Genomic DNA, 14,360 nt, shown 5'->3' on the forward strand with positions numbered 1-14,360 from the left:
AGTCAGAAGACATACGATGACAAAACTTATATTACCTAGTACTAATTCAAAGACTAATTAAGGTTAAGTACCAATATCAGCTGACTTCTTATAATGATAAATAATGTAATATATTATTTGACGCAAATTATGACCTAAAGGGTTCCTGTTCTAACATATAACCAGTATTTTAGTGGCTCTAATAATTGATTGTGGTTTCAAAAGCATATATTATATATATTAATCTAATTGTTTAAGCTAAAAGGTTCTTTTATTGGATTTATACCATTGATAATCCGTATTTATTTATTTATTTATAAGTTCCATAATCATCTCAAAGATCATTTCATCTAATGGACAGGTGGCAAAAGTTAATGATGGCCAATTAATCATACTTAGTTCTTAGATGTGAAGTCACGTTCCAGTGTTCTACACTAATTATTCAAAGTAGTTAGAATTATTCCTAACCTCATAAATTTTAAAACACTTTTCGATTATAAAATATATGAATTCCAAGATAGTTATTAATTAATATTAATTAGCAATCAAAAGCTTTTCTAAATCTCTCTTTAAGTAGGTTTTATGCATTCATATCAATTAAGTTGTTCTATAACAATATCTAAAAGCATGTTCATGCGGAAACAAAATTAAGTAAACGTCGATTAGTTATCGAGTTTAAATTATATATATATATATATATATACCATCAATATAAATAATTTATACACTATTTAGTTAATTTTACTTGTCATACGTAAGTTAAACATTTTTTAAGTGATATGATAGTATAAAAACTTGGAGTTTAATTTTTACATAATATGTAATGCATCAGCATGTGAAGTCATATATTGATGTTTGAGTCATATGTTAGGAAATGTGAAGGAATCTTCCTTTTGTTTTATTTAGTTGGTAATTGCTTTGATTGTTACAAAAAAAGAATGAATATCTAATAATTATTCCTAATGAAAATACTATTTAAATTTAGAATTCAATCAACGACAAGGACCAAATAATGTTTGACAACATTAAAAGCACATTATATTCCTTTTTTTTTTGGATTTTGGCAGACACGAATTGAAAAGACTTCCACTCCATATCTACACGTTACGTTTAATTAAACAGTTGCATTAAATCATTAGTAGTAAATATTGAATATTTTTTCTTAATGCAAATATAAAATCTGCACAAAAGTTTCATATTGTGAACCTATAATATTTTAGGTTTTAAAAGGGTGTGGGGAAAATTTAGTATTTTTTTCGAAATGATATCAAGAGAAAAGATGTAATTTGAATAACATATTTTTACATGAATGAGTAAAGTTGAGACTTTTATGATAAATTAAAACACATAACCCACGTTCATACTACTCTTTGTTGGCTATAAATAGAGGAACTTTATCTCATTTTTCAAATACACTTTTCTGATCTTCTACTCAAGTGAGTTCGTTGTTCACTAGAGTTGTGATACCACTGTACTGATGAATAAATCGTTCAATCATGAAAGAATATATTAAATCACCTAAATTACATTGACGAATATAATTTTTTTTAGACGCATTATAAATTCAGTAGACTCGATTTTTATCTCATTCAATTTTTTGTTGGGTTGGTTAATATTTTGCTGATCTTTTGAATTCAAATTGACACACTTTATAAGTTAGTTCGGCCCGTGAGAATGGGAGAGTCAAAGTAAAGATTCTTCACTTTTTATGCTAATTCAAAACTATGTAAAATTTGAAATTGTCCACTTTGTTCCTCCAAAATTAGTAAAGGTTTAGCAGAATTTATCTATTTAATTAACATGATTGAAAAAATGTTAGCCTATATTTAAAAATAATCAATCTTATGTTTTTTTACCTACCATATAAATTGACAGGACATTGAAGGTGACATTAATTAAACAAAACTTTAATTAGTGTACTTCAATTGTCCTTTTCTTAGGATATCAAAAGTCAAAACTTTAACCTAACTAAGAAAAATTGACCAAATCGATATTTAGATAAATCACAAGAGAGAAGTGTTCTAATAATCAATTGTTGATCAAAATATTTTAAAAATATTATCATTAGAAAAGTAAATTCCTGAAAAAAAGAAAAAAAATGTTATCCTTAACAAAGGTAGAGAAAATAAGGATCAAAAGGGCATTCTACATCAATTATGTCCTTCTCGATCCTCGTCCTCCAATACATTTCATATTCACTCTTATCACTGTGCATCCCTACTCTTCATCCGTACCTCATTTAATTATTTTTCTAAATTATATATAAATGCTTTTAAGATAAAAAAATATATATTTATTTTTATTTTTTCTTAAAAATATTTCTTATACCGAAAACACCCTTAGAGTCATAGAGAGTAATGTCACACCAAACTGTTAAATGCATGTCACATTCTTATCAGTTCATGTATTTTTCTTTGAACCGACCGAAAGATTTATTGTAATTATTAATTAAAATGTGGATACCCTTGATAAATTCTTTGATTTTGATGTACCTTTTTATTTAAATTATTAAATTGTTACAATATTAAACTTTGCTAACGATTTCAAAATGTTTAATACTAATTCCAACATTCTTCCCATCGTGTAATCCAGTTTTGTAGTTCACGCATAAATTTCAATATATAAATGTACAAGTGAAAATATAAACTTATCGAGATTTGATAATATATAATTAAAAACAAAACAAAAAACTTAGAATAGTTCAAAAGCTCTAAAATTAAGAAAGACAAGTATTTCATTATTATTTTTTTTGGAAAAAATTTCTATTGTTATGATCTTTTATTTGATTTGCTAAATCTACAATAGATTATTTCACAGTAAGTTTAAAATATACTTTAAAAAATATGGTCCATTATCTAAATAATTATTTTATATATACATACACTCTTGAATGTAAGTACACTTCCCCCAAAAACAACAAAAGGGCTTTTTATGTAATATTTGATATTTATATTAGAATTTCAAGTAATATATTTTCATTAAAGTTATGTGGGATCTATTTAAAAAATGAAAATGCTCTCTAATATAATCTTTTTCTAATACAGTATTTAAATTCAAAGTTTCTTCTTATTAATGAATCAATTAATTCTATCTATTTCATTATAATCTTTTTTTTTATGAGTAAAAAAATTCGAATTGACAATTACTCACGGATCACAATTAGAGAATAAAAGAGGAAAGATCCAAAACTTCAGACCTCATATTTAACAAAAACTCCAAAAAGGTCGTAATCTTCAGCAGCAAAAGATTACATTGACCATATGTACTAGGTAATTGAAAATCGTTTAATAGCTAATTTAGAAATGAGTTGTATAAATATTATATTTTATATATGTAATATAATACCTGATTATTTGTTAAGAGATAAATAATTCGTACATCAAATTAATACTCATTCCGTTTAAAAAAAAATGACCTTATTTCCTTTTTAGCATGTTTCAAAAAGAATGACCTTTTTCTTTTTTTGGTAACATTTTAATTTCAGCTTTCATGTAGTATGTTTAAGACCACAAGATTAAAGGACAATTTTGTACATTTGACATAACTTTAATTTAGAATCACAAGTTTCAAAAGTCTTCTTTATTTTCTTAAATTCCATGCCAAGTCAAACTAGATCATTTTTTATAAAACGAAAGGAGTATAACATTTAATTTATGACTTAAAAATCTACCTAATTAATACTCCCTCCGTTTCACAAAAAATGACCTCATTTCCTTTTTAGTCAGTTTAAAAAAGAATGACCTCTTTCCTTTTTTGGTAACATTTTACTTTTTGCTTTCCACGTGACATGTTTAAGACCACAAGATTAAGGGCAATTTTGTACATTTGACATAACTTTAATTTAGGACCACAAGATTCAAAAATCTTCTTTATTTACTTAAGTTCCGTGTCAAGTCAAACCAGGTCATTCATTATGAAATAGAGAAAGTACTTTATAAAAATATTAATATCAACATAACTCTAATCAGTCGCCGCGGCCTGTACCACTCTCGTGATGAAAAAGACATAACTCTATATATAAATAGTCACATATAGTTGTCCAAACTGACAAAAGAAGACTTGTCAATTTCCCCCAACTCTCTCTTGAAGAAGAGAGAGAGACAGGATAGGAAGCATCCAAATAATAAATAAATAAAATAGTGTCTTTGGTCCAAGAAATAATTTTTTGGTTTTGGTCCAAGAAAGAATTGTTAACCAAATCCAAAGGGAGTTGAAGAAACCCCAAGATTTAGAATACTTTATTGACTTTCAAGAAAATCAAAAGCCAGTTTGAACTTGTATAATTTACATGGAAAGCTCTTAATTTCTTCTCTTCTTCCACCAACTTGGAAAGCACTTACTTTTTCTTCTTATAAGAAGAGTCTAAAGGGTTGAACAAAATCAGGACCCCATCTTCTCTTTTTTTTATTTGAATCATAAACCAACCAAGAAAACCCCATTTCCTATCTAGGTAATAATTTTTTCCTTGTTTTATATCAATTTTTCATTTTGGGTACTTAGATTTTTGGTTAAAAATCTGTTCTTGATGTAGTTCTTGCTAATGCTGTGGTTTTCTGCAGGAGTTTAGTGGCTGTTCCTCGACTCTGGGAGTTAAAAATTGAATCTTGGAAATTCTGTCAAAATTTGTGAAGAGGGGGGGAAATGAAGTGTTTTTTTTACTTCAAGGATAGGCACAGAAATAGGGAAAGAAAATCAGCACCAGTGGTACTTCAAGATCAGAGTAAATCAGATATTTCAGGTGGTGGTGCAGAAAGGGTAACTAAGTCTTCATGTTCAACTTCTTCTGCACGTAGCTTCTCTGATGTGTATGAAGGGAAAGGTCAGAATTTGAGGGTATTCACATTCTCTGAGCTTAAACAAGCAACTAATAATTTTAATAGGTTACTTAAGATTGGTGAAGGAGGTTTTGGATGTGTATACAAAGGTAACATTAAGCCTGCTGATGGAAAAGGTGAATCAACTATTGTTGCCATTAAAAAACTCAATAGAGATGGTTATCAGGTAAGCTTTTTTTCTTTTTTCTTTTGGAGTATGGTCCATTATGTGTAACTGATCTTGGAATTTGTGTTTAGTTGGACTGGTAACCGAAATGTGAATGCACACATATGTGTTTTAGTGATTTGAGTGTGGCCTTATTTGTTAAATTGTTGTTATCTGTGGAACTGTTTATAGCAGCTTTGTCTGGTAATGGAGCATTAATAATATCATCATTCATTGTTGTTTTTTCTGTTTTTTGTTGCTATGTTGGTGAAGGAGTATGATACTTACATTACAACAATTTGTCTTCTTTCTTTGGGGGTAGGTGATGTTTAATCTTTCATCTTTAGTAAAAAGATCAAAGTATTGATGCCCTTGAAATTCACTTGTGTCTATATCCTCGTAGGATTATTCAGGAGAATGTACGCGATATATGTATATATCTTGCTTGTGGAAGAGAGGAATATTGCCAACTTTGTTCCATTTACATTTCTGTTTGCTCCTTGCACTTTGCTATAAATACTATTGCCAACTCACTTTTAGCTATCTTAGGTTCAGGTTGATCATTTAATTGCTGCCCGAATGTGGATCATTTCTATATGGCTAGCAGTTTTGTAGAAACTTGATTTGATTGTATGAGAAGCTCCCCTTTCAAGTTAAAATTTGTTAAACAGAGAATAAATGTCCGTAAAGTTTAATGAGCACCATGAAAATATTGGCAATTTTTGTACTTTCTTTCCATTGGTTGGAAGTTCTGGTTTTCACCATTACTTGGCTGCAAGTTATGGTTGATGTGTCTTGCTTCTCTAGATTTTGCGAACTTAAATCTGTGGTCTTTTGTTTTGGAAGCTAAATAAACTTAAGTTGTTTATCTAATTGTAAACTTTAGTATTGTGTTGATCCTCTAATTGTTATGTAGGGTCATAAACAATGGGTAGCAGAAGTGCAATTTCTGGGAGTGGTAGATCACCCAAATCTCGTCAAACTAATTGGATATTGTGCCGTTGATGGGGAAAGAGGTATTCAGAGGCTACTTGTGTATGAATTCATGTCAAATAGAAGTCTAGAAGATCATCTTTTCAGTACAGCCTTTCCAGTTCTTTCTTGGCAAAGAAGACTGCAAATGGCGCTTGGAGCAGCTCAGGGACTGGCTTATTTGCATGAAGAATTGGAAGTTCAGGTATTTTATCTGAATATTTTCTGATGTATTTGTCCAAATTTTTCATTAATAGAATTACAAGTGTATGAACTCTTAGTTGGATTTCTTCAATGTATAACCCAAGAGTGGAGTATCGCTTAATGCTGAAGGTATATGATCATTGATATAGCTTCACCTTTGTGGCCTAAAAAATGTTTAAGCAGAGTTTTTCTATATGTTTTCATTTATTTTCCTGATTTTTTTCGCAGTTACAAGGATTTTGACAGTGGAGTGTCTCTGTTTCAACTTTAAATTCTATCTATAAATTATAGCAATGTCTTTATTCAAGACCATTTCAAATTAAAACGTCATCTGCATTGGCATCTTTACTGTATATTTGTTCTTTTGACCTTTTGTCAAACATGCAGAAAACTTGTATATACCGATTCATCACTGAAGTGGTACACTACTGCTTTTCTTAATGTACTAAACATTAATGTTCTTTCTTCTGTCAACTGTACAGGTGATATATCGTGATTTCAAGTCATCAAATGTGCTATTGGATGATGACTTCAAGCCAAAGCTTTCAGACTTTGGGCTTGCCAGAGAGGGTCCAACTGGCATGCACACACACGTTTCCACAGCGGTATGTTACGTTGATCCTTGCTCAAATACATGTTTTACATAACGAGAAAATAAAACACAAGTTTTTTTAGAACTTTTTGGTTAAAGATGAAGCATCTCTATGGTAAATGACCATAAATGACATGCTTTTGTGACCAGGTTGTGGGGACATGGGGGTATGCAGCACCTGATTACATAGAAACAGGACATCTCACAGCTAAGAGTGATGTGTGGAGTTTTGGTGTTGTATTATATGAGATCCTAACCGGTCGACGGTCCCTAGAAAGGAACAGACCAAAATCAGAACATAAACTTCTGGATTGGATTAAACGTTACCCTGCTGACGGCAGGAAATTTGGTATGCTCATGGATCCAAGGCTGGAAAATCAGTATTCCATCAGTGCAGCTCGAAAGCTGGCAAAGTTAGCTGACACCTGTTTGTTAAAATCTGCAAAAGATCGACCCAAGATGAGTCAGGTTGTAGAAACTCTGAAGCAGATCATTCAGATTTCCGGTGAAAATAGCTCCTCCACAGACACAAGTTTCCAGAGTGTCGACGATGATCCTGTTGTAGAGGAAAAGCCAAAGCAGACAGGAGACACAGAATCAGCGAAAAGACGAATGGCTCACTTGGCTAAACTTAGTGAACATGTTGGTGGAATAAGCAGAAGAAGATTCCTGTTCATGCAGAAGGGTAAAACTACATAGAATAAGTTATTTTTTCCTCCATATCAGATATCAATATGTTGAAAATTCTGGTTTTACTGAATGTGAGTGAAATATATAGCAAGTACTAATTAACTTAGCGTGTAAATGAGGCATTGCCATTTCGACTCATTAGTGGCTATAACTAGAGGCAACAATCTGTAGCATTGAGTTTTTCTATGCCTTGGGTGATAGAAATGAGAATTCATGAGGCGTAGTCATTATTGTGGTGGCTATACTATGCTCAAATTTTCATGAACATATTCTTATTTTTTTCACTAAACCTCCCCCCCCCCCCACCTTCCCCAACTACCCCGCTAGACAGAAAAGGAAGAGGGAGGGGAGGGAAAAAAAGAAAAGAGAACTTGTTGAGTCAACGTCAACAAAGATTATACTACTATTTATTTAACCATGTCTTGTGGTATATTGTCGAATATAGTTTCAATAAACCAAATATAGATCTACCAACTATACACGCTGTGTTGACTGCTTACAGAAATCAATGCATTGAACTTATTGAAGCAAGTGATTTTCTCTTTTTTATTGTTTGTGATAGCAACTGTAAGCTTATTACATTTACACTACAAATAAAAAGAAAAAAGGCAAGGAAGAAGATTATGAAAAGAGGATGTATTAAAAACTAACTTCGTCATACAAATAAGCAAAGGACTGAGGCGTAACTGTTGTTGATCAATTACGCTGACTTTTTCTTTTAATACATAAGGGGGAGGGGGGGGGGGGGGGGGCGGGGAAGGGCAAAGGAGTAGTGGGGATCGAAACCACACACCTATTGTCGTGTGGAGACTCACTGATACTACTCGGGCTATAAACTTTCCAGCTTCCCCCAAAATCCAGAACAGGTCCTATTTTTGGCAGAACCATGATACTGTATATGGCACGATAACCTTGTGCAGCCATTGAAACAGTCTCCAGATCAAAGGACCATAATGGCACCGATCACCAGTAGTTTGGACAAAGCCCTCTGCACATCCTGCAATGTGAAAAATCGATTGCAGAATTCATCAAGATAGAGCAACAATAAGGGGAAAAGAGAAGAGGAGAGGGGGTTGGGGGTACCCGGGAGATTCATCATGAAGGGACAGTCATGCCAAGCTACAAGAATTACATTAAAAGGGCTCACAAAGGTACATATATCAATGCATAAAAAATGCTAGTTTCAATAAGGTTTATCTGTCACTGGTTAAGTAGCAGTTCTCTTCTGAAGATGGAAGTTCATAAAACTGCGGATTAATAAATCCATCAAATAGACTGCGAGCTGCAAGTCCTGAGGGCACACTCTATTAGCAGCAGCTGACGAGTAGGAGTCTTGGAAGCATCGATTTTGACCAGTGGTTTAATCATGTTATCCATAGTGCAAATAGCAATATCAAACAGGACTTGTTCGCATTTTAATGTCACTATATTCCATATGCATGCTGTTTAATGTAGCATGCATGCGTTGCTAGACTACCCCTGGATGTCGTTGTTAACAAATACCTACTACTTTCTAATAAAAGCTTCAAGCTTTCTAGTCATGCATCCACCTTTAAGGGAGAAACAGTATTAAGAAAAGTACAGTTCATCTTCTTGTATGTTCAATGGGAATAAAAGTAACATTGTTAACATGAAACTTCTTCAGCCATTTATGTAATTAGGACATATCGTAAATTGTGATTAAAGAGACATGGATAAAGACAACACCGAAACCAATTCTTTCAATAAGCTGAAAAGTGAGAAGGGTTGGGAGCATAATGCAAGGATGACATTAAACTTCCTGTCAGTAAATCCTTGAAATAACATTGTTCAAAGAAAGAAACACAATGTTTGACCTGAACTCATTTGCAGAGACATAGACCTTTATATGGAAGTTGCATACACAGTTATACTAGATGAAGATATGTTTAAAAAATAAACTTACCAGCTCTATCATTGTTGGGAGGTTTACAAACATCAACAACAAAATATCCCAGGCTAGTTGGGTCTGCATGTGAATCCTAATCATCCATTTCATGCTGTTTGTACCATGTCCGCAAAATTTCAAACGGTAACAACGACAGAAGCTGGCACAACCTTTTTTGATCGACAGCAGCTAGCAAACCCTCTTTTGATCGACAGCAGTTGGTAAAACCTTACAATAACAAATTCACGATCCTCGAGAATTTACTGCTGTCGCTGTGTTTCCATAACGCAGCTCTTGATATTTTATCATTCATCATAATAGTTCCTTTTCAGGATCAAATCTTTAGGCACATCCAGAACAAGCAATAATTTACTTTCCATAACCTTCATTATCAGCTCAAGAAAACATCAGGGAAATTCCGTACATAGAGCAGCATCTAAGTCTCTTCTCCCTCAGGTGCACAGATGAGTGATAGAGGAGTCATCACATAATCTTTTTCAAGCAGTCCTCTGGGCACAATTTGGATCTCCAAACTGAAAGAAAATCGAGTAAATCAACATCTTGTTTTAGGATAAATAGTCAATCAGATTTGACACAACCAAGTGGATAAATTATAAGCAAGAATCCACAATCATTTCAGTCTTTCCATTTCCTCATTATTCACATGAGCAAAACTGAGAGTAAACAAATTTTAAAATGTTAAAGTCTGATAACCTAAAATAGCTTCAGAATCATCATTGAGCTAATAATGTAAATAATGCAGAGAAAAGCAGTCTGGAAACTAATCATGTTTGTCAATTGAAAATTGGGTGATAGACATGCCAGAATACTATCACTGGCTACTTGGGATTTTTGGTGAGAGTGGAAAGTTTCTAACAAAAAGCAGGGCATTAGGAAGTGAAGAAAGGAAAGTTGACTTCAGGAGAAGCACAGTGTTGAGGGATTATCGCAGTTCAGAAGACAATACTAGCAAAAAGTAGGCGGCAGAAATCATGGAGGTCAGAGTGCCAGATGTCGATTCCTGAAAGAATGTTTCCTAGATTAACGATTAAGCACAAACTCAAAGTAGCTGATTCTAATCCCTCTAACAAAACTCATCTCATAAATCTAAAACTTTTAACAGTAAACAAGCAATGGCCAATGCAAATATTACCTTTTAAGTACCGAGATTATCAAAATTCTATATAAATATATGGTACATAACAAATGCTTGGTTGAACAGAGATAACGCAGTACGACTCAAATTTTCTGTCAGCCAGAAAGATGCAACAATACTGCTTGGTTGAAGGGAGGCAAGGCAGTATGACTCAACTTTCTGTCAGCCAGAAAAATAGGTGCTTCAAAAAGTTGGAAGACCATGTATGGTTGCTGAAAAGTACATTTTATTTTCTTTACGATAGCGTTATTCCATATCCGCTGCTATTACCTACCCATTTCTAGAAGACCCCATAAGCCATCTCACAAAACCTATCCAGATTCCAGCATCAATTTTTTCATGAGTTTATCTAGTTCAGAGCAATTTCATGAGTTCAACAGGAGAAAGCATTCCAACAACTAAGAAGCTCGAATTCAAGAAAGATCTCTAAGGTTAATCAAACTGAAAACAGAAGAACAAAAGTCTGTAGGAAGTGCACATGAAAATCGTATACTATACAAAGTATAAGGTATATACCGGCATTCATAAATTTTGCAACTTGCCATAGAAACTGCAGCTTCATGACGTAATTACCAACTTCAGTGTCGGGAAGCATCATCGGTTATAAGAAATTCAAGCTTCTTCAGCATTTGAAAATTGTACTGAAGCTAATTCTTTCAGTAGGTTTTTCTGTTTTCATTTCCACAAGAATTTCCGGGTTGGTAGTCATTCAGTTTCTTGCTCTTTCATCAGATTGCTAAACAGTAGCCTTGTTGACTAACTTGAAGGACCCACAAGGTCCATCCTCAACTAGTTTGAAAGAGCTGTCATTATTATCACTATAAGCCCTACTTCTACGTATGTAGTCGTAGGTAATGTACATGAGGAAGTCTAAAAAAAGACTCTTTTCTGTTGTTTCTGTACAATAATCTGTGTTTTCTTGTATACAAAGAGAAGATTTGTCCAATATTTTATGTGTTATTTCGTCAAACTCAAATCCAATTTCGCTCAACTTCTTCCCCCAAACCAACGCACGCTGAGGTAGTCCCTGCTTCCATAGATGAGAAAGTAGTAAATTAGCTGTAACAGTGTTTGGGATGAATGCCATCTTAAGCAACTTTGCAGCCAAAATCATTGCACGGTCCAATATGTCATTGCAAGCACTATTCATCATAATGTTGTATGTAACAGTATTTGGCACCACACCAGCAGATACAAGCTCATCCAGAATCATAACAGCTCGATTTATCCTCCTAGTACTACAGAAACTATGAATCCTTATATTGTAGGTTGTGATGTCAGGTTCCCATCCACTGGCATACATTCTTGTCATAAAGTTATCTGCATTAACCACATCAAATGCCTTACAGAATCCATTGATCAAGGTGTTATACGTAGCAATATCAGGCTGTAAACCACTTCGATGCATTTCCACGAAACAGTCAATAGCAAGTTTCATCCTTCCCTGTTTGCAGAAACCATTAATGATGGTATTAATTGTAAAGACATCTGGGAGAAGACCCCTTTCCCTCATGTCCCTTTCTAATTTCTGAGCCTCATTCATATTTCCGCTATAACAGAAACCAGTAATTAGCGAATTATAAACAAAATTATTTGGTACAAGCCCTTTCCTAATCATCTGAAGAAAGGCATCATAAGCGTCTCCAACAGAGCCAGCTTTGACAAGCCCATCTATCAATGCAGAAAAAGCAACAGCATCAGGAGCGATTCCCATCTTTTCCATCTCTTCCCACAATGTTCTCGCTCCCATTACATCCCCTTTCTTAAAATAACCATCCAGAAGCACAGTGCAAGCAGTTATGTTAATAGGGAAGGACATTGTAATCATCTTAGCCATTAAATCTCTTGCTTCTTGCAGCCTCCCTGTCACTGACAAGCCGAGGAGCAGAGAAGCACATGTCGAAGCTGAAGGAGACTGACCAAATTGAACCATAATATTATAGACTTCAAATGCCTTTTCTTCTAACCCTTCTTTGCTGTATGCAGCAATAATGGAATTAAAAGCTATTACACTAACAGGTATCCCCTTTTCAAGCAGATTATTCAACAATGCCACAGCCTCATTCAACCTTCCTACCCAACACAATCCTGCAATAGATACATCAGAGGATAAATAATCTGGAGAAAGTCCTGCCACCGTTAGATCCCATAATAACCGGTCGCCATCCTCTTCCCTACCATACTTATAGTGACCTGCCACCAAAATGTTAAAAGTTATAGCATCTGGAGCTACACCCTTCCTTTTCATTTCTTCATATAGCATACTTGCTTGAAAAATTTCCCGTGCTTTGACATAGCCATCCATCAGAGCGTTATACGTGACAGTGCTAGGAAAGACACCCACCTCTTGCATTCCATCAAACAATTTTCTGGCTTCCACCACATTCCCTTCCTTGCATAGAGCATTGATAACCGTACTAAAGGTAGAGATAGTAGGATGACATCCATGTTCGACCATCATATGCACCCATTTCAATGCATCTGAAGTCCATCCCCTAATACAGTATGCATTGATCAAAATATTATATGTAAAAACATCTGGCTCACATCCAAACTTCCGCATCAGATGAAACAAACTTTCTCCTGTCTGAAGCCTACCTTTTCTACAATATCCAAGAATCATTACATTAAAGAGAGTGTCAGTAGGACGAGGCCCTTTTTGCAGCATGTCCCGAAATAACTTCCAGACACTACCATAATCACCAATCCTAAGCAGCAACTTAAATAGGATGCAGACAGCAGATGAACTCGGCCTCAATCCATTGTCTCTCATCTTACTCCAAATCTGTAATGCACCCGAAACCATTTCTGCGGTTAAAAATGCCCGCATTAATGAATCAAGAACAGAAAAGTCACTCTCATACTTATAATGCTCCCTCCACATGAACCCCACCACCTCATCACTCCTACATTTTCCAACCTTCCTAATGATCCAAGAAAGCATATCCTGTGCCAATAGCCTCAACTCCCCAGCAGCCAAAAAATGCGCACTAATACAACATGACTTCAGAGTATTCTCAGAATAATCTTGAAGAACATACTTAAAAAATGCAAATGCAACTTCTCTATCATCAAACAACTTCATAATTTTTACCAAATATGATGGGCAAAAATCTCTTGAAAATGCTTCCAACAGCCAAACTTTTTCATCTTTTATCATTCTTGACAACCCCACAATAATTTTACGCCTCTCATTTGAGGTAATGACAGTGTAAGTACAAGAATTTGCAAAAATTTTAAAAGGGGTAAACTGCTCAAGAAAATCAAATCCTTTTACAGACACTAATGATTTTGAACTGCAATATGAGCTATCAGTAGAAAAGCTGGAAACTTTAGGGTTTATGGTTTTGTGGGGTGGAGTGAGGGAGTGTAAAACTAACAATTGTGAAGTGTACAATGATGTCGGAAACAGGGGGAAATGACCTACCTTGAAATTGATGCGCATAAGGCGCAAAGTAGCACACATTCGGGAATTCGCCGGAGAATTCGTCGGCGAAGATTTTTCCGGCGAGCCGAACAAAGTTCTTGAAGGTTTTTCTGTGCACAGGCCAGCAAAATCTTGAGCGACTTATGTCCATGACTAAAAATGTCAACATTGGACTTGTTCAATTTTCAGATGGCCCAACCCAACAAAAAGTTGGGCTTGCCTGTCAACATAAAAAAAGTTCAAAACCCAACTTACTCCCCCCCCCCCCCCCCCCCCTCGCTCGCCCCGCCCTCTCCTCTCTATGTTTTTCTCCCCTGCTAATAATAACCAGAAATACAATCAAATTTATTATATATCAATTGTATTGAATTAATTATAGGTGGGAGTTTTATATTTTATTTCAATTGTATACGAAAAATTGTATTTTGTATTTTTGTATTTGTATTCATACGAA

General features: G+C 34.3%; 2 protein-coding genes across 2 annotated transcripts; one reads left to right on the plus strand and one right to left on the minus strand.

Moving 5' to 3' along the window:
* Window positions 1–4,036: 4,036 nt before the first annotated feature.
* Window positions 4,037–7,657, plus strand: LOC125821066 (probable serine/threonine-protein kinase PBL19). The gene is made up of 5 exons (XM_049500486.1): window positions 4,037–4,429; window positions 4,539–4,980; window positions 5,876–6,136; window positions 6,618–6,740; window positions 6,878–7,657. Exons 2-5 carry the CDS (start codon window positions 4,621–4,623, stop codon window positions 7,424–7,426), a joined length of 1,293 nt encoding a protein of 430 aa, XP_049356443.1. The 5' UTR covers window positions 4,037–4,429; window positions 4,539–4,620; the 3' UTR covers window positions 7,427–7,657.
* Window positions 7,658–11,136: 3,479 nt separating this feature from the next.
* LOC125820718 (pentatricopeptide repeat-containing protein At1g12620-like) lies at window positions 11,137–14,023 on the minus strand. The gene has a single exon (XM_049500145.1). It carries the CDS (start codon window positions 13,943–13,945, stop codon window positions 11,216–11,218), a length of 2,730 nt encoding a protein of 909 aa, XP_049356102.1. The 5' UTR covers window positions 13,946–14,023; the 3' UTR covers window positions 11,137–11,215.
* Window positions 14,024–14,360: the final 337 nt, after the last annotated feature.

Source organism: Solanum verrucosum, unplaced genomic scaffold, assembly GCF_900185275.1.
Source record: "Solanum verrucosum unplaced genomic scaffold, falcon-dt-bn FXZP01000020.1, whole genome shotgun sequence".
In the NCBI taxonomy this organism is placed as follows: Eukaryota; Viridiplantae; Streptophyta; class Magnoliopsida; order Solanales; family Solanaceae; genus Solanum; species Solanum verrucosum.